At 34.9% G+C, this 21,823-nt stretch overlaps 3 protein-coding genes across 8 annotated transcripts; 1 reads left to right on the top strand and 2 right to left on the bottom strand.

Moving 5' to 3' along the window:
• Window positions 1–2,497: 2,497 nt before the first annotated feature.
• Window positions 2,498–8,924, bottom strand: LOC129792551 (uncharacterized). 3 transcript variants are annotated; one of them, XM_055831683.1, is made up of 3 exons: window positions 8,752–8,899; window positions 7,550–8,043; window positions 2,498–7,477 (listed from the first exon to the last, which is right to left on the bottom strand). In XM_055831683.1, the coding sequence occupies exons 2-3, from the start codon at window positions 7,811–7,813 to the stop codon at window positions 2,735–2,737; spliced, it is 5,007 nt and encodes a 1,668-aa protein (XP_055687658.1). In that variant the 5' UTR covers window positions 7,814–8,043; window positions 8,752–8,899; the 3' UTR covers window positions 2,498–2,734. The 3 variants fall into 3 exon arrangements, with proteins under 3 accessions (XP_055687658.1, XP_055687660.1, XP_055687659.1); XM_055831685.1 differs by having other exon boundaries at window positions 8,822–8,872; XM_055831684.1 differs by having other exon boundaries at window positions 7,550–8,924.
• Window positions 8,925–9,198: 274 nt separating this feature from the next.
• LOC129792550 (RNA-binding protein 1) lies at window positions 9,199–16,261 on the top strand. Of its 4 annotated transcripts, none has more exons than XM_055831681.1 (4): window positions 9,199–9,284; window positions 9,522–9,756; window positions 9,821–9,901; window positions 15,761–16,261. In XM_055831681.1, exons 2-4 carry the CDS (start codon window positions 9,548–9,550, stop codon window positions 15,849–15,851), a joined length of 381 nt encoding a protein of 126 aa, XP_055687656.1. In that variant the 5' UTR covers window positions 9,199–9,284; window positions 9,522–9,547; the 3' UTR covers window positions 15,852–16,261. The 4 variants fall into 4 exon arrangements, with proteins under 4 accessions (XP_055687656.1, XP_055687655.1, XP_055687654.1 ...); XM_055831680.1 differs by having other exon boundaries at window positions 9,821–9,913; XM_055831679.1 differs by lacking the exon at window positions 15,761–16,261 and adding an exon at window positions 12,181–14,167.
• On the bottom strand, window positions 15,954–21,750 carry LOC129792548 (DIS3-like exonuclease 2). Its single transcript, XM_055831677.1, has 4 exons — window positions 21,652–21,750; window positions 20,029–21,591; window positions 17,843–19,009; window positions 15,954–16,501 (listed from the first exon to the last, which is right to left on the bottom strand). The coding sequence occupies exons 2-4, from the start codon at window positions 21,577–21,579 to the stop codon at window positions 16,271–16,273; spliced, it is 2,949 nt and encodes a 982-aa protein (XP_055687652.1). The 5' UTR covers window positions 21,580–21,591; window positions 21,652–21,750; the 3' UTR covers window positions 15,954–16,270.
• Between the last annotated feature and the right edge of the window lie 73 nt (window positions 21,751–21,823).

The raw sequence follows: 21,823 nt of genomic DNA, 5'->3' as shown, positions 1-21,823 counted from the left end.
ATGAATGATTACGAAGGAATTATCATTGAAAAATAATTCATAGAAATGATTTTTTTGAGGTAGGCTCTGGAACGCAGATAAATCGTTTAAGATATTCTAGATGTTGTTTCTCAAGCATTTAACATAATCTTCTCTAACGTTTGATTTTTTTTAATTTGATGTTTCGTTTCTAACATTTGACATTTTTCTAGCGTTTGACATTTCTTTTCTAACGTTTGATGTTTGTTTCTTAGCGTTTGATATGCATTTTCAAACGTTTGAGTTTTCATTTCTAATATTTGACTTTACGTTTCTAATATTTGTCGATGTTTTTATATCATTTGACGTTTTCATACTAATGTTTCGTTTCTAACATTTGACATTTCTTTTAAAACGTTATGCATATGCAGGTTTCTATTCAAACTATTGAAACTATTGTTTGAGATGATTTTTCTAACGTTTGATTTTTTTCTAATATTTGACAATTTATTTCTAACGTTTAAAAATTTTACTAACATTTGACGTTTAACTTTGAGATAATAGAGCGTGAACTTTTGGAATGATATAACATTCAAACATCCTTTCTGGCTACGTCACTGTCAAATATAGGGAAATAATTCCAGGAAACAAAGAAAATCCACAAATTCTAATAAAATAAAATTTTAAATTTCCATAATTAAATAATGTAACAAATTAGTATTTTGCAAAAGAAGAAAATAATTCTCATCTCACCTCCACACTTGATGCATGTGGAGGTTGAACTTTTGCAATTTGCCATTGGTTAGGTATTATGGAGACACCTCGCGCGCAGGAGAGCATTTTGGTTGCATCTGGTGATGAAAATTGCAGCTGGAAAAAGAAAGTTTCTCGCATCGTAGAGATAGAAAAGTTCACACAAATACAGATTTAGTGGTAAGATTTGAAAACAGAGCCACGACCACGATGATTTTTCTTGGTGGTCGCGCGGAATAAGACTAAATATCTCGGATGTTTGATATAAAAGAGCATTGTGGAGATCGCGGCAAAAAGTGAAATTATATAGCCATGAGTTGGGTTTTCGTGGTGGGAAAGAGAAGAAACATATCGTATAAAATGTAATTTTCTAACGTATTTTTTTTCTTTCTTCTTTCACTCGCGATCGTAGCTCGCGATCGTGGAGGGAAATTTTTACTTTTCATTTCACATCGTGAAATGGAAATGCGCGCGATGACGAGATATTACAAGATGCAATTGAACACACAGGAAGTGCAGCTTCTTCCACAAATGTGTGTGCTGTTTTGCCCGTTCAAGCGCGAAAGGTGAGGAAAATGTCTGCACGATTTGGTGATATATTTTTCTTCTTGCCCTGAAAGATCCTCAGAAAAAGCTTCAATGCGCGATGGATTCTTTCTCCCAACATGATCGCTTTTCCCAATGGACCACACATAGCCCCAGCTTAATGTGGAGACGAAGAGAGTGAAGTGAGTTCATTGAACTCTTAGCCACCGAAGAAATATATGTATGTAAGTATATGGAAATTACGGCAAAGTGAAAATTCACTTTGAGGCTCGATTTTCGCATGCTTTTAATATTATTTCTCTTAATGCAATTAGATACACTTTTTGTCTCTCTGAGGTGGCTTTTACTCCCCAAACCCATTTGCCACGCAGAGTTGGATCTTTTAGCGGCAGGAAAAACAAATCATGCCTACCTCCGCCATTTACCTATACACCTTTTTTCCATACTCTCTCCCCACCCCCACACCTACATATAGTGCACTTTTTCTTTCTCCTCATCCAACAATTTTACGATGCCATTGCACTTGCCCTGGCTGTTTGCAGTTACTAAGCTATTGTTACTCTTGATCTAAATTGAATTTCCTATGTGACGCGAACACATAAATCCGCCATATTTCTTTTTATTTTTTCAAGAAAATTATTTAAATTTCACTTTTTATTCACTCTCTATGTAAATAATTCATACACAATGCACATTTTTTGGGAAATGATTTAATACACAATGTTTGCTTTCTTTTCTAAATTGTATAAATCACCTCTCAGAACCTGCGGAAAGGTACCTATTAAATATAAAAATGAAAAGGAATTTATTAATCGATATATGGAAAAATCTTCCATTGGAAAAAACAATCGAGATACGCGTAATCTTCCCATTTTCCACTATTAACCCTTTCACGTCCACTATAAACAAAAGAAATATTACAACATGTGTTCTTTTTTTTTAACGATAATTAGCTATAGGATGTTCTCAGAGAATGCTTCTCACCGGAAAAATGTTTTCTTTGACCTCTTCTGCGTGAATTTTATGTCCTTCTAACTTGAAAAAGCAATTAAATTCATAAAAAATTGATAAAAAGGAAATATTTCACATTTAGGTCTATGTATGACTGAAAAAACATGAAAGGGTTAAGATTCCACATTAGCGAAGAAAAGTCGCAAATACATATTTTCCCATTTTTTATGTGATTTTTAATGATTCCTTTCAGAAAACTTTTTGAAGCAGTTTCATGATAAAAAAAAAGTTTTTTTTAGTAAATAAAATACATATTTATTTTCAACATACATAAAAATTCAAAGTTCTTTTACATACATCTTTAATATAAAATAGAAAATATATAATCATATAAAATGTTGTTCTTAACATTTTTTTATAGCTATCTGCTTTCCTAAAATATTTTATACCTACATATTTTACTTTTTAAATTCTTTATTCATGATTTTCCAAAATTTTTAAATTTTTATATTTAGTTTCTATATAATTAGTTGTTGTTCCACTTTTTCAATATTTCATTATAGACATTCATCTCAAATTCAAATTTTTCTTTTTCAAATTCAAACTTTGCCATAATTGTAATGTATATATTATATAACATACAATGCTCACCTTGTTCTATGCAGTCTTTGTTATTTTCACATAGATCAATTGGGCTCTGATTACATTTATTTCTTGTTGTTAGTGCTTTATAGAAGGGGTCAAGCTCTTTAAGTAGAAATTCTCCTTTGCGTTTAGGATTCAGTGCTTCCTCTAATGGCTCAATTTGCAAATTTTTCGAATCTTTTTCGTGAAATGTTAAATAATGCAAAATATTATTGCCATCTTCGTCATTTATAGAAAGTAATTGTTTGAATGCAGTTTCGCCGATATTTTCAGAAAATTCAGAAAGAAAACATTCTGGAAAGTTAGTCCTATGAAATGGAGTCCTTCCTTTTGTGTCTGTAGCAAGGAAAAACATATATTTATCGTCTGGGTGTTTGTACAGATATTCATCAAGGAACGTGGTGAGATCTGAATAATTTACAAATTCAAAAAATAACATTCTGTTCTCAGTGGAAATGCAATGAAAGAAATTCTCATTTCTAATATTGAGCATTTTGAACATTTCACTTATTGAAATATCTTTTTCAGCATAAACTGCATTAAAAAAATAACTATTATTTGACTGTGCACAAATATGCAAGGGTATATTGAGATCAGAATCACATTCTAAAAGCATATCACGAAGAACTTTCTGATTTTTGAGGTATTTGAAAATCTCTTCGGGTACGCATTTATATGGCAAGTAGTAGTCGTAAAGTAAATCTTTTGTTAAACAGATTAGTGGTGAAAATTTTGCAACAGCATGAAGAAAGTTTGTTTTTTGTCCAGTGCCAAGTTCTAAGTTTAGAACATTGTGACAGAGTGTTCCAATAAAGTTCGTCAGAACTAATTTACTATCAAATTCATTTTGTAATTCTTGTAACAACATTAGAGCACAACAGACTGTTAAATCTCTTTTTACTGCTTCAGCAATGTTACTTTGCTCATTATATGTGCAATAGTGACTCTTTAATACGTCATAGCCAAACAGGACATAGAGATACCATGTATGTAGCATTTCAAGACTACAATTCTTTTCCGCAGTTTCGTAGTAAACTTTAAAGGTTTTTCCATCGAAATGGAGGTCATGTGTTAAAGTACGAAAAACCTCATTGGACATTCTTTTGAGAAACTCAAAAATATGCTTTGTTTCACCATTAATGCAAAATTCCTGTAAAATATTTTTATCCTCAGAGAAAAACTTCTCCACATTAGTGCCATTAACTTGGAAATATTTATCAAGGACAATTCTATATATGTAGGATTCACGAAAGAACATTGTGCAAAATTGATAAATATGGTCACTGCTGGTGAGAGAAAGCATACAGGCTTCCACAATAAAATCTTCAAAAGTCAAACTTTTATTGATATCCGATTCAACTGCAACAGTTGCTATATGAGCGACAAAGTCACAATTCCATTTTTCTTTGCTATTCTCACAGAGTTCTCCAAATATTTCCCGACATTCACCAATAGGATTATGGGAAATGATAATTTTTCTCCAAATGCAATAGAAAATATTATCAATTTGGCTCGGATTCCACCATTTGTAGCATGATACAATTTTCCTCAAAAGTAAATTATTGAAATAATTTTCAATTTGCACATTACATGATTGATGCGATGTGTAAATTTCCCTGAATTTACTTAAATGTACAATATCTGACAACTGATCTATAACATGTTCATCAAATTTTTCCTTAAAATGAAAAAGAACTTCATTGTTTGAAGATGTTTGTTCAGTGAAAACCTTAATGTAATGAATCTTCTTCTCTAAACCAGGCAAAATTATGAGGCTTTTAAAATTGAATGATGGAAATTTGCTTTTGAAGTCTTCATGTGGAAAATTATCCGAGAGAAAATTCAGAATAATTGGAAAGTCTTTTGTATAGTACTGCCAGCAATATTTTGCAAGATCCACGAAAAAATTTAAAAAATCATTTTTCATTTTTTGATTTTCTTTACATATAACCATCAGATTGGGATCTTTACGAAGTTTTTCAATAAACATTGGAACAATAAATCTCAACATATAATAATCGTTCATTGATTTACAGTGAACAATGTTCTTTTCTATGTTCTCCACAAATCCCCACGAAAGGAAATATTCTCCAAATGACCGAAATCGAAATATATATTCACCATTTGATGATTTTACAAGATAACCACGTAAATAAATTTCTACCTCTTGCAAATCTTCACATGGTGGTTGAATCAAATTTACATGCATTTCTTTTGCCGCCACGCGTAAATGAAAGAGTTTAACATGTTGTTTTGTTGGTTCCTTCTTCTGTATAGCCGGATTGGAAGTTGGATCACTTAATTCTTTATCCCTCAAATAACCCTCGTAGGATACATCAAAAAATTTATTATATATCCCCAAGGTGTCAATTTTATCGTATAATTTAAATACTTCTTCAGGATCCTGTGAAATGTTCGTGTGTTCATGGAAAGCAATGTCTGCCAGCATTTTCAAATAAAATGGCGTAATTTGCTGATCTGGACTTGTTTTTCCCTTCAAGGATTCAAGTATTTTGTTAAAAGTTCCAAAAGAACCCTCATCAAACTTCCCTGATTGCTTCGAATTCAACTGCAATTTATATTCATAGTACTTTCGAGTAAAGCTCTGGGATTGTTCCATAGTAAATGGACAAATTTCAATTTCCTGAAAAAATTCGAGATCCTTCAAAATTGTTTTGCAATGTTCACGTCCCGAAATAATAACTTTAACTTTCAATTCAATGACTCTTTTAATTAAATTGAAAACAACTTTCTCATATGTTGGCATAATCTCATCAAAACCATCAAAAATAAGAATTACAGGTGGATTTGCAAGTGTTAAGTAGTACTCAATAAATTCCCGATCCAATGAGGAATCTTTTTCCAATGATAGAAGGTTATCAAGTAAAAAATCTTTGGCTTGTTCCAATGTAAAATTCTCATCACTGGATTCTTGTTTTTCCAAAAAGAATTTTCCATACAATTTCAATTCAATAAAATCAACCCAATATTCGGAGTTCTCTCCTTTAAATATATTTCCCTTTTGTTCGACTGTGAATGATTTCCCCAATCCGGGTTCACCTATCACAATACACCGGGGCATTTGAGACATTCTCTTGAAAATATCAATATCCATCCTCTTTAGAGGATCGTTGTCGATCTTGAAATGTCTCTCAATGAATGGATGAGAATTTCCTGACGTATTTTTCCCTAGTTCAACTAACTTTTTATCACAAAAAATGGCAAAGAACTTTTCCATTAGTGCTTTGTACTCTTTAGAATTTTTTTTTGGAATTCGTTTCAACTGCAACTGAAAATTTTGAATTTTTATAAACTTCTCTACAAATTCTGCTTGTGTCTTTTGTGTAAGATCATCGTAAGAAAATGGCGGTAATTCAGTGAATGATGAAATCCCAACGATCTTCCCGACATAACGAATGTTTGGTTTTTCCACTAAATACTTATAGTGGATTTCCTTATCAACTAAAATTACGATATTTCTTTCAGTTTCCTCATAAAATTTCAAAGATTCAACATGGAAGTTATTGAGTTTAGAAAAGGGAATCAAAATAGCGTCTCTTTGTGTCATTTTTTCATTCAAAGTGTCGTCTTTCTGTGCCATTTTTTGATTCAAAATGGCGTTTTTTTGCGCCATTTTGACTAAATGCAAAACTCTCAGTGCAGTCAAATTCTCATTTCTCTCACATTTTATAAATTTCGAAGCATTCTTCAAGGTTTGCCAGGAATTCTCTAAAAAATGACTTTCAAATTCAATTGATAACTTTATCTCTGAGAGAAATGAATCAGAAATTCCTTCTAAATCAGCCTCAAAAACAGAACCTCTTAAAAGTACATCGAAAATAGTTTCATTGACAGCTTTTCGTTTTTTGGTTTTTTTATCAAACCCAATGTAATTTGTTACTCTCTTTTGAATTGCATGGAAAAATGTATCCTTATTAACAACGTTCACGTCATTTAGTAAATCTTTGATAATTGGTAAAAGTTTATCATCTTTTGGTACTTTTGTTAGAAACAGTAATCGATGAAATATGTAATTAAGAGCATCCCTGGCATCTTTCTCATCAGTCACGATAGTTTCAATTGTTTCTCTGAATTTATCACTGAATTCTTTAATAAGATATAATTTTGATAATCCGATCTCTTGTAACTCCTCAAAAATATCAAGTAATATTTCATGGGTAACAGGGAGTGTAGGATCGTTGACATTTAGAACAGGGGTTAAATATTGGTTCAGTTCTAAAGTTGTTGCAATGATAAATCGCACCTCTGTGTCAACAGGAAGAGCATTTTTAAACTCCATAATACCTGCAATGTAGTCATTTAGGTTGAAGTTTCCTTTTGCGATTTCTAAGTCGATTGGTTTTATCGTTTTATCGTCGTTTTGCACGTATTTTGACTGGATTGGGATCCGATAGTTTTTTCCGTTCAACTCAAAGGAGCAGACAACGTCATCGAATTTCGTGTATCGCTTTACTTCGTATCCAACAGAATATTTCTTGCACTTCCTTCTTCTGAGTTTTGCCAAGCAATAGAGGTTTAATTGCTCTTGAAGCTCAAACCCACCTTGAGAACTGGTTGAATCGAAAGGATCATTTTCGGGGAAGTCAAATTCGTTGATTTGTTTCTAAAAATATAATTATTTTTAAATAAATATAATAAAGATACTTTAGTAGAACATTAAAAAAAAAGTACGTACTCTCTTAACTTGTGTATCAACCGCATCAAAACACTTTGTAAGAACATCAACCATCTCAGTGTAATTAACGTCTTTGGGTCCTTTAGGTTTTATTTTATCACAGAATACGTTGTAGCTTTCTTCGTTGAGGTAGTGAATGATGAAATCCTTCTTCTTGGTATCATCACAAATTCCATGTACACTAAATGATGATTCCAATTTATATATCCACCGACCAAATTTTCCCTTTTCTCCCTTAAATTGCGGTAGATTAGTTAAAGACATATCAGTTTCAGCTGATGAAGTTATATTTATATGAAGTTTACTATTCAACTTTTCATAAATTGCTAGGAAAATGTCGAAAAGCTGTATAAGAGTGAAACAGCTGACTTTGACGCAGATCACGCAGACAGACGAACCAGCATATGTTAATGTGGCTCATTTAGTTATCATATATCTTAACCCTTACGTTCGTTGTAATCTCGATCGCATGGTGTCTTATAGCGATGCTGATCCTATAAAAGAAAAAAGTTGTTATGGAAAGAATTTCGTAAAACCACACCAATAATTTCAATTCGTTAATTTGCTTTATGAATTTTCTTCAATATTTCTCTTTCTTTTTTCTGAGGAAATTCAAGGGATTCAGAGATATTGCCCCTTTAAGTTAGGCTTCTATCTTGATTTACTATCTCTTGCGGCCATTTTTAGAATTTGCAATGTTCCGTACAATTGTTGGGCTTCTTGAAACCTTTAATTTTAATCCAATTTCATCAAAATTAGTCAAGCCGTTTTGGAGTTATATCGTTAAAACACTTTGCTTTAAGCGACAATATTTGCTAAATGGCCACACCCAAAGTTCTAAAGAAAACTTTATACCAGAAGTCTCTATCTCTTACAATTCTTAAGGCCTCGCTTAAGGCGATAAAGCGATAAAGCCAAGTTTGGCGTACTGGTTGGAACATTTTTAAGTCCAATCTGAGAGGATCGGGTTTTCCAATGATTAGATTAGAACACTACTTGTATATAAACCTATTTCGTCATCTTATAAAGAATGTTGCAACTCTTAATTGAACACCAACTAATTGTCTATTAAAAATTATCAAGTTTTGACTCTTTTGACTCGGAAATATTCGATTTTTTTTTCAATAAAACTGTAAATTGAATTTCCGCCACATTAGAAATTCTTTTCTTATTATTTTCTTTTGGCGGATTTATTGTTTTACCTGCTTCCTACGTCTTTTTCTCCGAATTGTTTCGGCTCACGATAATATTTAATTTATATACTTTCCATACTATTCATTAAATTACTTCTACTAAGCCACTTTCTCACTAAAATTTTCTACTTTCTAATGAACTCTTTACCGCAGCTATTCTTTTCTTCAACTGAATGTTCTATAAAAATACTCGCGTGCTATAAATCCCTTCTTCTTCAATTTTTAAATGAAAATTTAATAAGTGCCCTCTGTCGGTCAACAGCAAAAGAAGTAAAATAATATTAAATCCATAAATAAAAAAATATTCCAAAATTCTGTTATTTTTAATTCTAAAAAATTAATATATAATCATTTTCCTAATTTCCTGAATATGTAAAATTATATCACAAAAATAACTAACTTCCGTTTAATTTTGACATTTGTTGCACGCCGCTCTTCGCCGCCGTCACTGTGCTGTCAAGTCAAGTTTCTGAAAAAGTGAAAGATATATACAATACGAGTTAATACTCTCACAGTTTTTTGCTAATTTATCACACAATAAGGTAAGATACTTTTATGAATTTATTATCATTCTGTACATTAAATGCTCATGTAACTTTTCTGAGACGAATTTTCTGCAAAAACTCAAAATTTTTAACGGAAATTGGTAAAATTCTTTGGGTCATTTTTCTTGGGCGTCGCCGCCATATTTGTTTTAATCACCACCACCTTCCAAATGCTTCCGTCCTTGAGGCCATTTGCAGTGAATTTTCTATTTTGGTCATTTCCCTCATTTTTAGGTACTCTCGGAAATATTTTTGAAAAGATGTCTCGCTACCGAGAATGGGATTTACAGTGCAAAGTTTACGTTGGGAATTTGGGTTCGTCGGCATCCAAGCATGAGATTGAGAGTGCATTTGGGAAGTATGGACCATTGAGGAATGTCTGGGTTGCCAGAAATCCACCTGGTTTTGCATTTGTTGAATTTGAGGACAGACGCGATGCAGAGGACGCGGTCCGTGGCTTGGATGGAACGTGAGTTTTCCGGAAGTTTTCATTTTCAGAAAAGATATTTAAATAAAAATTATTATATTTGCAGCCGTTGCTGTGGAACTCGCATCCGGGTGGAGATGTCCTCTGGACGGAGCCGTCGGGATGATCGTCGCCGTGGACGCAATAGGTACAGGGGAAGGTAGTGTGCAATATTCTAATTTAAGTGAATCTCACGCCACGCATTGATAGATTTTCAGAGAGGGCGGAGTCCCCTCTCAAAGGGGATCTCTCTATACACAAATCATCATGTAGAGTAATTTAATCAGCACTCAATTTTCATCATTTTATAGTTTTAAATTGCTTTCGCTGTAAAAACACTACATGACACTAGAATTGGTTCACTTGCGAAAATTCAAAAAAAGAAAACTTTACCGACCTATAACTACCAATAGGATGTTTTCGTCCCATAGCTCGATTTTGAAAATGCCTAATTTTGAATAATTAATATTTATTTATTCAGCTGAAAAACAGTGCAGGGCGTTTTTAGGATCCCTCGACATTTTGAGATCACAAAAGGACATCCCCAAGGACTCACAAGATCAGAAAGGACGAAAAACCAAAAATTAAAAAATCGGAGTTTTGGCCAAAAATGTTTTATTTGAGCTTAAAGAAACTCCCAAAAATTATTTTCACGTCATTCTCCCCGCTGGATTCCTTACGGTCCTTAAGAGGTTTTAAAAAAAAAGTCTTAACGTTCTAATAAATAACTCGAAAATTATATAATTAATCGAATCTGATTCGAACAATCGAAGCATTTTAAACTCTAAGAAGCAAAAAGCGGAGTTACTTAACGACCCCAGCGCTTTATTTCGTGCTATTCCTCAAAAAATATAAAAGATAGAGTTTCTATTTTTTGGAATTAAGTTCCTTGGTTATCTGCGGAGGTTATGTAGAAATTACACCTCAATCCGACGACCACAAGAAAAGCTATTATGAAACATGTAGAAGAAAGGAATTTAAATTAATATCTGAACTGAATTTTCTAAATTCAAAAAAATGGATAAAATTTAATTTTTTTTGTTTGCTTGATGTAATAAAAAATATATATATAAAACTGCAAAATAAAATATATATAAAACCGCAAAGTAAAATATATATAAAACTGCAAAGTAAAATATATATAAAACTGCAAAGTTAAATATATATAAAACTGCAAAGTAAAATATATATAAAACTGCAAAGTAAAATATATATAAAACTGCAAAGTTAAATATATATAAAACTGCAAAGTTGAATATTGCATAGATGGAACAGTATAAAGCGAATGTACGGTAAGTAAAACTTACAGGCTGTGATTCTTTCTTTGTCAGTGAAATGTGCAAAATTGGGTGAATGGGCTTAAATTAAGGAAAGGTTAAATTCTAAGGAAAGACTAACTCGCGCGATGGCTGTGATTCGGGCGCGCGAGTAAGTCTTTCCTCAGAATTTAACCTTTCCTTAATTTAAGCCCATTCACCCAATTTTGCACATTTCACTGACAAAGAAAGAATCACAGCCTGTAAGTTTTACTTACCGTACATTCTAAATTCAAAAAAATGGATAAAATTTAATTTTTTTTGTTTGCTTGATGTAATAAAAAAAATGTCGGCGACCGTTCTTTTTTGAATTATCTAAAGAATATTTGTGCTAATTTTAGTCCCGGAATAGGCCATAATCTAAGAAGCGTTGAAAATAAGAAGGGGGTTGAATGTAGCCTAACTCATTAATTTTCTAATTAAAAATGGAGTAAATTTTCATATAAAAGTCAGTTTTTTTGTGGAAAAAAAAATTTAAACAAGTCTATAAACAATTTTTCAGAAAATATTAAAGTAAATTGAAAAAAAAATAACTAACTGGAATAATAATTAAGTGAGATAGACGTAGAGCTCTTTGAACCTAATTTTCAAAGTGAACCTATATTTGTGTCTTGCAGTGTTTTCGCATTAGCGTAAAATTTTATGCCATTTCACTGTCATATTTTCACTTTTTTTCTCATCCACAATTTATGATTGTTGTTTTATGTGGAGATACACTAAAATTAGATGTAGGGGGAATATGTTTTTTATGCCAATATTCTATATTCTGTATACTGTGAATGAACTTTGGGAGTAAACCCAGCCCAAACAGCAGCGAAAACTTCGCTGCCATTTGCAAAAAAATCACCAATTTTGTTAAATTTTTTAATTTTTGCACAAACTTGCAAAAAAAATGTTGCCAGGAAATTGATATTCATTATATTGAAGGAATTTCCTCGCAGCAAGAAAACAAAATGGGTTGAACTATTTGAACTTCAGACACACTCAAAACACCTCTTTCAACTTTTATTTAATTTTTTATTATTGCAACACAAATTTGAATTTTTGTTTTTTTAACTGGAGCACGTAAAAATGTGTGGTTTTTAAATGGCGTGTGTCGTAAAAATTTCAGGATGCTCTCTTCCATGATCCACAACCACCACAATCATCACAACATCCACAAGTACACATCTACCGTAGCAACAATTGCAAAACTACTTTCTCGCCTTTTCCCTCCCGCGATCACCTGATGGGCGACAAAAGCACACAAATCGTGTGTTGTGCTGAAATAATTCCGGGAATGGCGTCTCCTCGGCAAATCGACGCAAATTGCACATTCTATCGTCGCGCCGTCACATCCCGTCGACATCGCATGTCAACCAAATTCATCGTCCTCCCGTGTAGCGTGTTTGGGTCAACCGGGGGGCATGCCTGCTGGATAATCCTCAAAAGCTTCAAATTTCTCCTGATTCATCATTACGTCTCCCTCATCCTTACTTCTATTTCCTGCATTAAGCTCTACCCCCAATCCTGTCATGGTGTGATGGCATAGATTTAAAAAAAAACAAACGTTTTATTAACGTTAGAAATTTAAAGAATTAACCATGTGTACGTAATCAAAAGTAATTTAAAATAGGTACTTGATCTCACAACGCAAGCCTGTAAGACTGCTGTCTTAATTGCTTAGAGCGAAACAAGTTTCATGTTTCCTTAAAACATGAAACATAATTTTCATATCGATTCAACTGCAGCCTAGTAGACCCCTTTAACTACAGACTTTCTAAATCGGATGGGAGGGTGGCAAAAAAACCATTTCAAGCAGCGCCTTAGTCCTTTTAAAGATGATCAGCCCAGATAAACATAGAAAGAAGAAGAGGTGGAAGTCTTAATCTTTATCCGTTCTTGGACTAGATGAATACACTCTGGAAGTCATCAGAAAATGTGAATTACAGTTATTACTGCACAGATAACATCATAGGAAGGAAGACATTGCCAGAGGAGTTACTCTGATGCACTCAAAAAAAATTGCTTTAAGCTGAATTTGTAAACTCACCAACCAACGATAACCAGCTTTTGGTAAAAATCGTATTTCGCTGCAACATAACCAATGATATTAACCAAAACATAAGTTTTCAATCATTTTTAAATAATAGGAATTTTTTTTTAGTTACAAAATTAGCTAAAAAAAATCTGAGTTTCCAAAATTATTAGACCATTCCATAGGTGTTAAGAGGATTCAAGCCAATAGCAACATCGGCCTTCTGGGGTCCAATATGCAGACTCGATAATGAATGTTTGATAACGTACGCAAACTAAACGTACGGAAATAACACAACAATTATAATTTACAAGACATTGTTAGTCAATGCGGTAAAGGCTGCAGAATTAATGATACAATTTTAGTAAAATAAAAAATAGAAACTAAAAATCTGTGCCACGAAGCCATAGCAAAATGCATGAATTGTAATGCTTCCCAACCTTAAAAAATCCTCTCTTTGATCCTTTTCATCAATCATTGCCATTGTTCAACTGACACGAGGGGAAGGTATGGTGTAAGAGCTCTGTGGGGCCATGCAACCCTTCCCAATCGACGAGCCAATCTCCTCATCTTCTTGCTCCTCTTCAATCTTCGAGGAGAGATGTTCGTCGGTTCAGCGCACAAAATGCCGACAAAATGTGTCAAAAAGCACCGCCATCAACGACCTTTGTCCTTCTACTCTACCATCACCATCAACTACCAACCTGCTACTCTACACATCTTCTACACCGCTCTCCGCTGCGCCCTCCGTGAATGCACAAACTCCCTTCTCTTCAATTTAATAAAAAAAAACAAACTGGGACGCCTCCACACCCCATCGCCATCATACAAATCTATCTTCTTCACCATCTACCCCAATCTGGCATTATGTATGTAACATGTAATGTCAGAACCCTTCGATCTTCGTGTTCCAACCTCCGGGTGTCAACCGCCAACTTTCGCATAAAAACTCTTCCGTTCCCAACCAACCACAAAATTTAGAAAAAAAAACATTCATCTCGTCTCATCTCAACGCTCCAACTTCCTTCAGCGGATGGCCAAAAATATATTCAAAATAAAACAATTGGCAGTTAATGACGAAGAGAGGAAGTTTTATTTAAAAAAAGAAAAGTAATCTCATTGTCCTGCACTTCAACTACTCTTCTATATTATTATAAATACTACCTTCTACCAATCTACTCTACCACATCGTTATCAGCCACAGCATCATTTAGTGGTTTGTTCTTTCATTAGTTTGTTTCTTTATTAGATTTAAAAAAAAATCAAGCCAATGAATTAAATTTTCGATTTTTTTGTAAATGTGTCAAGGGTTCTGTTTAGGTTGTTTCACTTTTGAGATTTAAGATCTTATCTATTATTTAAAAAAATAAATAAACAAATCGCATTTATTTTTTTTTTTTTCAATAGTCAGGGAGAGTATCTGAGTGTCTAAGAGCACCATCTAAAAGTTCGGGAAGTTCAGGATTTTTTTTAGAATTAAAAAAGAAGTTTTTTTTATGCTAAAAACAGTTTAAAAAGTGGAATTTTCTTAATTATTTTTAAAGAAAAAACGATATAATTTTTTTTTAAAACTTCATAACAATTTTTTTAAAAAGCATTAAATATTACAAAAGAAGCACCAGATACAGTCGTGCTCTCGTGGTAGGACCGTCGTCAAAATGACTTCTCCGCGGTTAAACGGCTTCAGAATGAGGAATTTTGCCTTCGCAGTGGGACAATTAGTATCCTACCTTTCCAATAGTACTAATTGTCCCACTGCGAAGGCAAAATACTTCATTCTGAAGCCGTTTTACCGTGGAGAAGTCATTTTGACGACGGTCCTACCACGAGAGCACGACTGTATTGGAATACAAAAGCGTCAAATTTGGAAAAATACATCAAACGTTAAAAAGGAATTGTCAAAAGAAGCGACAGAGGTTAAAATGAAAGTTAAATGTTCGAAAACAAAACGTCAAAGTTGCAAAGAAAATTATCAAACGTTAGAACAGAAATTTTAGACGTTATCACGAACGTTGGAAAGAAAAGTATCAAACGTTGAAAAAAAGTAGATCGAACGTTAGTAAGCTGTACGTAAAATTTTAAACATCAAACTGTAAACAAAATTCGCTAAACGTTAGAAAATTATCATCAAATGCTAGAAAATAAATCAAACGTTAGAAAAGAACTGTCAAACGTTAATTAACAAACAGTAAATGTTCGAAAAGAAACGTCAAAGTTGGAAAGAAAACGTTAAAAAAGAATTGCCAAACGGTAGTAAAATGTCAGAACTGTGCAAAAAAAGATCAAATCAGTTTTTAAATCATTTTCAACGTTTTTAAAATTTAAGAAAAAAAGATAGATTTCTGGCTAGCGCTCTGCAACGTTAATCTAAACATTAGGGAAAAAGTCTTTTTTTTTTTTTAACTTTTTTTAACGATGTAGCCAACGCTATTAAATGAAAAAAAAACATCTAAACAAAACCCTTGCTCTTTGACCTTAGGCTTGAAATTATTTATTGCAATTTTTAAGAAGACAAAAAAAACATTTTTAAGAAATTAAATTAAATCGCCTTTTGTGGCCTTTGAAGAAATAACGCAACGCTGTAAGGATGTGAAGTTACTTCGTCAATTTTAGGTTCTCCGGGGGTTTCTCTCTCTGAGCATGTACTTCACGGGTTCTTTATCTATTTCCGCAGGTCACGATCACCACGCCGTTCAAGGTCTCGCTCCAGGAGTATCTCCCCGCGTGATCGTCGCAGCCGTTCAGATTCCCGAGATCGCCGCTAAGTATCCCCTCCGTCGGAGAAAACCCCCCTATTTGTACGGAATGAAATGAATTTCTATTTCACTGAATTTTCTTTTTTACAAACAACAGAATAAAACAACAAATTTTGCTGGAAGAAGAGTTTCTTCTTCTTTTTTTTATTTAATATAATTAATCTTCATTTTGAAAATACAATAATGGATGAATATATGAAAATAAAATAAGATTTGTAGAATTTGTAGAGTCTCAAACGGATTTTTAAATATTTTTTTCTTGCAAAAATCATTCCCGATTAAAATGCAATTTTTTTTTAATTTCCAAGTAGTGAGATTTAAAAAAAAAAGAAAGAAAAGAAAGCACCTCCCTGATGTAAAAAAAAATCAAGATGGTGGGATGTGTAATGATTTCAAAATAAATGTAATAGTATCCACAATTTGTTCGTTTAGTCTTTCATTGCTTCTTTCAGCTTATTGGGTGGCCGCGGTGGAGCATGATTGTAGTTTGATGGCCACACGAGTTTTCCCTTCAATTTGCCATCTTCATAGGTCACACTCACGTTGCATTCCGAAAAGACACTGACCACCATTGTGGTGTTGCTTTTTTCGCGCGTGATTACAACTGTACGCGGTGTGATGTTTTCCTTGTAGGTGGCTTTCCCTTTTCCATAAGTTGCCTGCAAAGTAAAAGGATTATATTTTTAGCATAAATTAGTTGACGATTTAAGTGAAGTTTTTTGAATGAGAGTAGATCTTTTGGAAAATCTTACAAGTAAAAGCCCAGGGAAGATGTCTAAACAGGATCAAAACTTTTAATCAGAAAATTACGTTTTTGATCAGAAGATTCTTCCTTATTGGTCAGGAAAACCAAAACGGATCAGAAGAATTCGCAAGTGTTTAATTTTCAATTTTCTGTTAAGTTTTTCATTCCTTTTGAGGTCCTCGATTGAAATAAAACTAATTTAGTGCAAAAAGTGAATGTATTTCTGATCAAAAGCAAAATTTTCTGACCAAAAACCTAATTTTCTGATCAAAAGATGAGACCCGTCTAAACATTCTAAGAATTCAGGATATAAGTTCTAGGATATATCTTTCAAAGATTAAAAAAATATATTTCAATGCAAAAATAACATTAAAAAATTAAAAAAAAGTAGATTTTTTAACGATTAAAATGTCATTATTTAGAAAAAAAATATCAAATTTTAAACATCAAAAAATAAATGTCAAGCGTTTGGTAAGGAACAACTAACGTGAGAAAAGAAATGTCAAACAAAAAGAATCGCCAAATATTTTAAAGAAATGTCAAATAATTTAAAAGAAACATTAAATGTCAAAAGAGATGTCAAAATTTTGCAAAAAAAACATCAAAAGTCGACTGAAATGTTAAACGTTTAAAAAGTAACCTTAAAAATGAAAAAAAGTGAAAAGAAATAGTGCTTGAAAAAAAAAACGTCATAAGTTACAAAAAATGTCAAAAATTCGAAAAGAAGCATCAAACGTTAGATGAAGTGTCAAAAGTTTGAAAGGAATCATCATACGTTGGGTAAGAAACGTCAAACTTTTGTAAAGAAACATCAAACGTTGAACAAATATCGAACGTGTAAAAAGAAATATCAAAAGTTAAAAGAAATGTCAAGCATTTGAAAAGAAACATTAAATGTCAGAAGAAACGTCAAACATTTAAAAAGAAACAGAATTTTTTTTAGGTGAAACGTTAGAAGAAATGTCAAAGTTTCTAAAGAAAAATCAATCAAACGTTAGAATAAATGTCAAACAGTTGATAAGAGACTTTAAATGACAGGAAAAATGTCAAATGTTAGAAAATAAACATCAGACATTCAAGAAATCACGTTAAAAAACGTTTTAACGTTTGACAAAAAAGCGTCAAACGTTAAAATTTCACATAGAAACATTTAATTTGAATTTAAAAGCCGTTAATATTCTTTTTCATCTTGATTTTTTAAATTTATGAAAATCCTTTTCTAAAAAAATAAGAGAAAATTAAGTAAAGAACAAACCTTAACATGATGTCCAGTATCGATGAGAATCACATCGGCGTATTTGAGCCCAATCCTAAAGACAGCCGCACGCATTTTAACCGACTTGGCTGCTTCCACGAACTTGTTGAAGTAGAGATCAATGCTATCATTCCCCGCCAGTTTTGCATTGTACTTCTGCACATTGCACATTGCGGCAATGCTGTGAATCTCCTCGGGCGGAAGCTGCGGCACGGGGGCACCGCATTCAGCTGCCGCCAGGAGACGATGCACAAGGATATCAGGGTAGCGCCTGATGGGACTCGTGAAGTGCGTGTAGATGGGAATGGACAGGAGATAGTGCCTAAATTCATCCTCACTCTCCGTCATTCCGCTGCAGAAATATCGAGCACGTCGCATTGGCTTTGTCAGCATGCACGTGAGGACCGTCTTGGCGGCTACGGTGTCCTTGCACGCCTCAATGGCCTTCTCGAGGGACGCGGAAATGGCACTTGTGGAGCTCAGGTCGAATTCCACGCCGTGTGTCTTGAAATCCTTGGCCAACTTGTCAATTTGATGCCGATCCGGTTCATTGTGGCACCGTAGAACGGCCGTTGTGGGGAATTTCTCATGAGTCCACCGTGCTACGGTCATATTGGCGAGCAACATGAACTCCTCAATGAGTTGATTACTCTCCTGAATGACTTCCGTGTGAAATTCCTTCGGTAGTCCTGTTTGCGGGTCAAGGACAAAGGTGATCTTGGGTTGATCGAGTTTCACAGCACCCCCATCGAAACGCTTCGCACGCAATTTCCGGGAGAGCCTGTGGAGTATCCGCACGCTCTCTGTGATGTCTTTGAGTGTGAATGTGTCTGAATGAATGGCCGGGAAGAGGGTGGGCGATGGATCCTCTTCCGGATGATCAATAATCTCCTGGGCATGGGAGTAGGCGAGCTGCGTGCACGAATTGATCACAGTCTTCGCAATACGCTCCTCGAGGATCTTCCCTTCGGCATCCATGCGCCAGAAGACAGAAAAGGCCAGACGATCCTTTCCCGGAAGGAGTGACAATCCCAGGCACATTTGCAACGGAAGCATGTGGTAGACAGCATTCACCATGTAGATGCTTGTTGTCTTCTTCCGCAGAATCTCATCCAGGGGAGAATTCTCCGGGATGAAATGGGCAACATCTGCGATGTGGACACCAACCTTTAATTAATTACATTTCAAAGTCAATCATAACGCGTCCAGTTATAAAAGTTGGTATACCACAACGCGGAGGGGTCAGTCTAAGCGTTGATTTAGCAATTTGAGAGATAAAAATGCAAATATCTCAAGTTCTTGACTAGTTTTTGAAACCTTAAATGTCCAGAACACAAAATGGCGGCTTTTTGTTTCACCAGAAAAGTTTTTGGCATTTTTGTCCTGAAGGAATGGTTCTACATATTGGTTTGTCCAATATTTATCCGGGTTTCTAACCTAACATTTCTACCATTAGGTACATTCAATGGGGATGAATGAGACAAAATCAAAAGTGTACTCATTGTACTAAATTTATGTAAATATTATAGGTTAGAAATCCGTGTAAATATTGGACAATCCAATATCTTTAAAGGAAATCGATAACAAATGTTAGGAGATATGGCCCCTTAAAGTTAGGCAATTTTTGTTTTTGATTTTAACGCCTCTTGTGGTCATTTTTGGAACTTGGAATGTTTTAGGCAGTTGTAGGGCATCTTAAAACCTTTCATTTGAGCCTGAGTTGGTCAAAATCGGTCAAGTCGTTCTCGGGTTATATCGATAAAACACTTTTTGCTTTAGACCACCATATTTCCTAAACCGCTTGACCGATTTTCAAGTATGAATTGTTGATGAAAACGTCTCACTAAGCCCTACAACATACTAAAATTTCAGACCTCTAACTATAAGGGAAGTGGTTGACGGTATTTCAAAATGGCGGACGGCGGCCATCTTGGATTTTGAAAATGCGAAAAAATTAAATTTTTCACCCACATTTCGCTATCTTTTACTGTTCTCAAGTTATAGGGCAAAGTTTGGGCGACCGGCCGGATCAAAAATTTTCCACAATCATTTTCGTAATGTGGGATGTCTAAAACGTGCTCATACCAAGTTTGAGCCCTATCTGAGGTGGTCGGTTTTTCTGACGATTACAATACTTGGTGTTGGCCACGAAGTGGAACACCAACTAATATTAAACAGAATCCTACCTCATACGTTCCATCATCCATCCGACGGCATGACATGGCATCATCGAGATCTCTGGCTGTTGCAGGATCAATTGTAAAGATGCACGTGCGACGTAAATCCGTTCTTCCGTCAAAATCCTTGGGGCCAACATCAAAATTGGGTAGATTGGCGAGAATTTCTTCCGGATATGGTTCCGGATTGAGATCATTGGCCACCAAAATGGCACGATTTTCACTCTGAAGCTCCCCAACTTGCCCAATAATCTTCAATAGCTGCCCGTGGACATCGTTGTACGTGCAATGGGTGATCTTTGCGAGGAAAATGAAATTCTTCAATGTTGTGACATTGTTGCCAAGCGCACGAACGACATCCTTGATCTCAACACGAACACGCGGAAGACGTATGTCGCGTGGGGTGAGAAGATTCCTCTGACTTATGGGATGCTGGAAAGTTCCCACAATGAGACGATTGTGGACTTGCTCGAGAATATCCAGCACAACACCCACTTCACGTTCCTCAATCTCCGGAACTTCCTCCTCAGTTTGTACTGCGGCATCTTCTGCATCGTCATTGTCCTCCAGGGATGTGTCAGCTTTCACATCTTGTCCCCGGACGGTTGTTTTGAAGATTAGAGCGAGCACACGATCTCCTGGTAGGGCGTGACGACGCAAAATGGATGAACGGAAGATGATATCCTTCCCCCCAGAGGGATTGGCCATGAAGGCATTGTGGTAGTTGTTGCTGCTCACACGGATTTCCCCCTCGACCACTTGACCACGCTTCGTCTGCTGCACCATTTCCCCAAACTTAATCAATATTCCCGTCAGGGATGGAGGGATGGGTTTGTCCACACCACCAACTTCCTGTTCCACCAATTTCAAGTACTTCTCCTCCAGATCAGACAATTCCACGGAAGGTTTCTTTTTATCCTTCTTCTTCCCCTTTTTGTCTTTCTTCCCCTTCTGTGCGCCTCTCTCTTCTCTCTGTTGCTGAATTGACCTCCTTGGGGTGTGATGGTTATCCCTTGAGTCACGTGAAGGTGCCCCATGACCCAGGAATGTCTGAATCTTGGCCAGATCTCCACCATGTTGATTGCTCTTCAAGTAATTATAAATAACCGGATTAACCATAATATTCTTCTGTTTCCCCCGCCGGATGAAGAGCAAAATCTCCCGTTCCAGAGCAATCTGCATCAGGTACTGCTCCCTCTCATCCGGTGTCATTGACAGAAGCTGCAAAATCAGGAGATTCTCATTTGACAGCAATTCCTGTCGCACTGCTGCATTCATCGCGACTGAATTCACGGATAAATTGTCAGATTCCTCGAGAGATCCCTCAGAAGTCCTGTTCTTGTTCTTCCGCACACGTGTCCTCTTCTTCTTACCCACCACACCCTGTGGCACGTCATTGGCGGCCTCTCCAGGAATGGAGTTCCTCTCAAAATCCACCTTCATTGACTCCAACGTGGCTAAAACACTCTCAATGTCACCGGAAAGTTGAGCAACATCCCGTTCCAGGGAATCATCTGCATCCGGAAGTTCCTTTGACTTTGAATTTCCCGCACAATCCATCTCCAATGTATTCTATATGAAAAAAATGTATTAATTTAGATAGAATAAAGAATATTTCAGAGAAAAACTCACATTTTCCAAATTTTTTCACGAATATTTCACAACCTTTTGGGAAAAAACCTTTTTATTTTGTACTACGCTGAAAAATTTACAAAACCCGAATAAAAACAGAGAGCTTCGGGTTGACTTCGTAACACCTTCGGCCCGGTTTAGTTGTATTTTCTCCCACAAACGCGCTTCGATC

Source organism: Lutzomyia longipalpis, chromosome 3, assembly GCF_024334085.1.
Source record: "Lutzomyia longipalpis isolate SR_M1_2022 chromosome 3, ASM2433408v1".
Taxonomy (NCBI): Eukaryota; Metazoa; Arthropoda; class Insecta; order Diptera; family Psychodidae; genus Lutzomyia; species Lutzomyia longipalpis.
The sequence above is the reverse complement of the archived record's forward strand: the minus strand, read 5'-3'. Positions and strand labels throughout refer to the sequence as shown.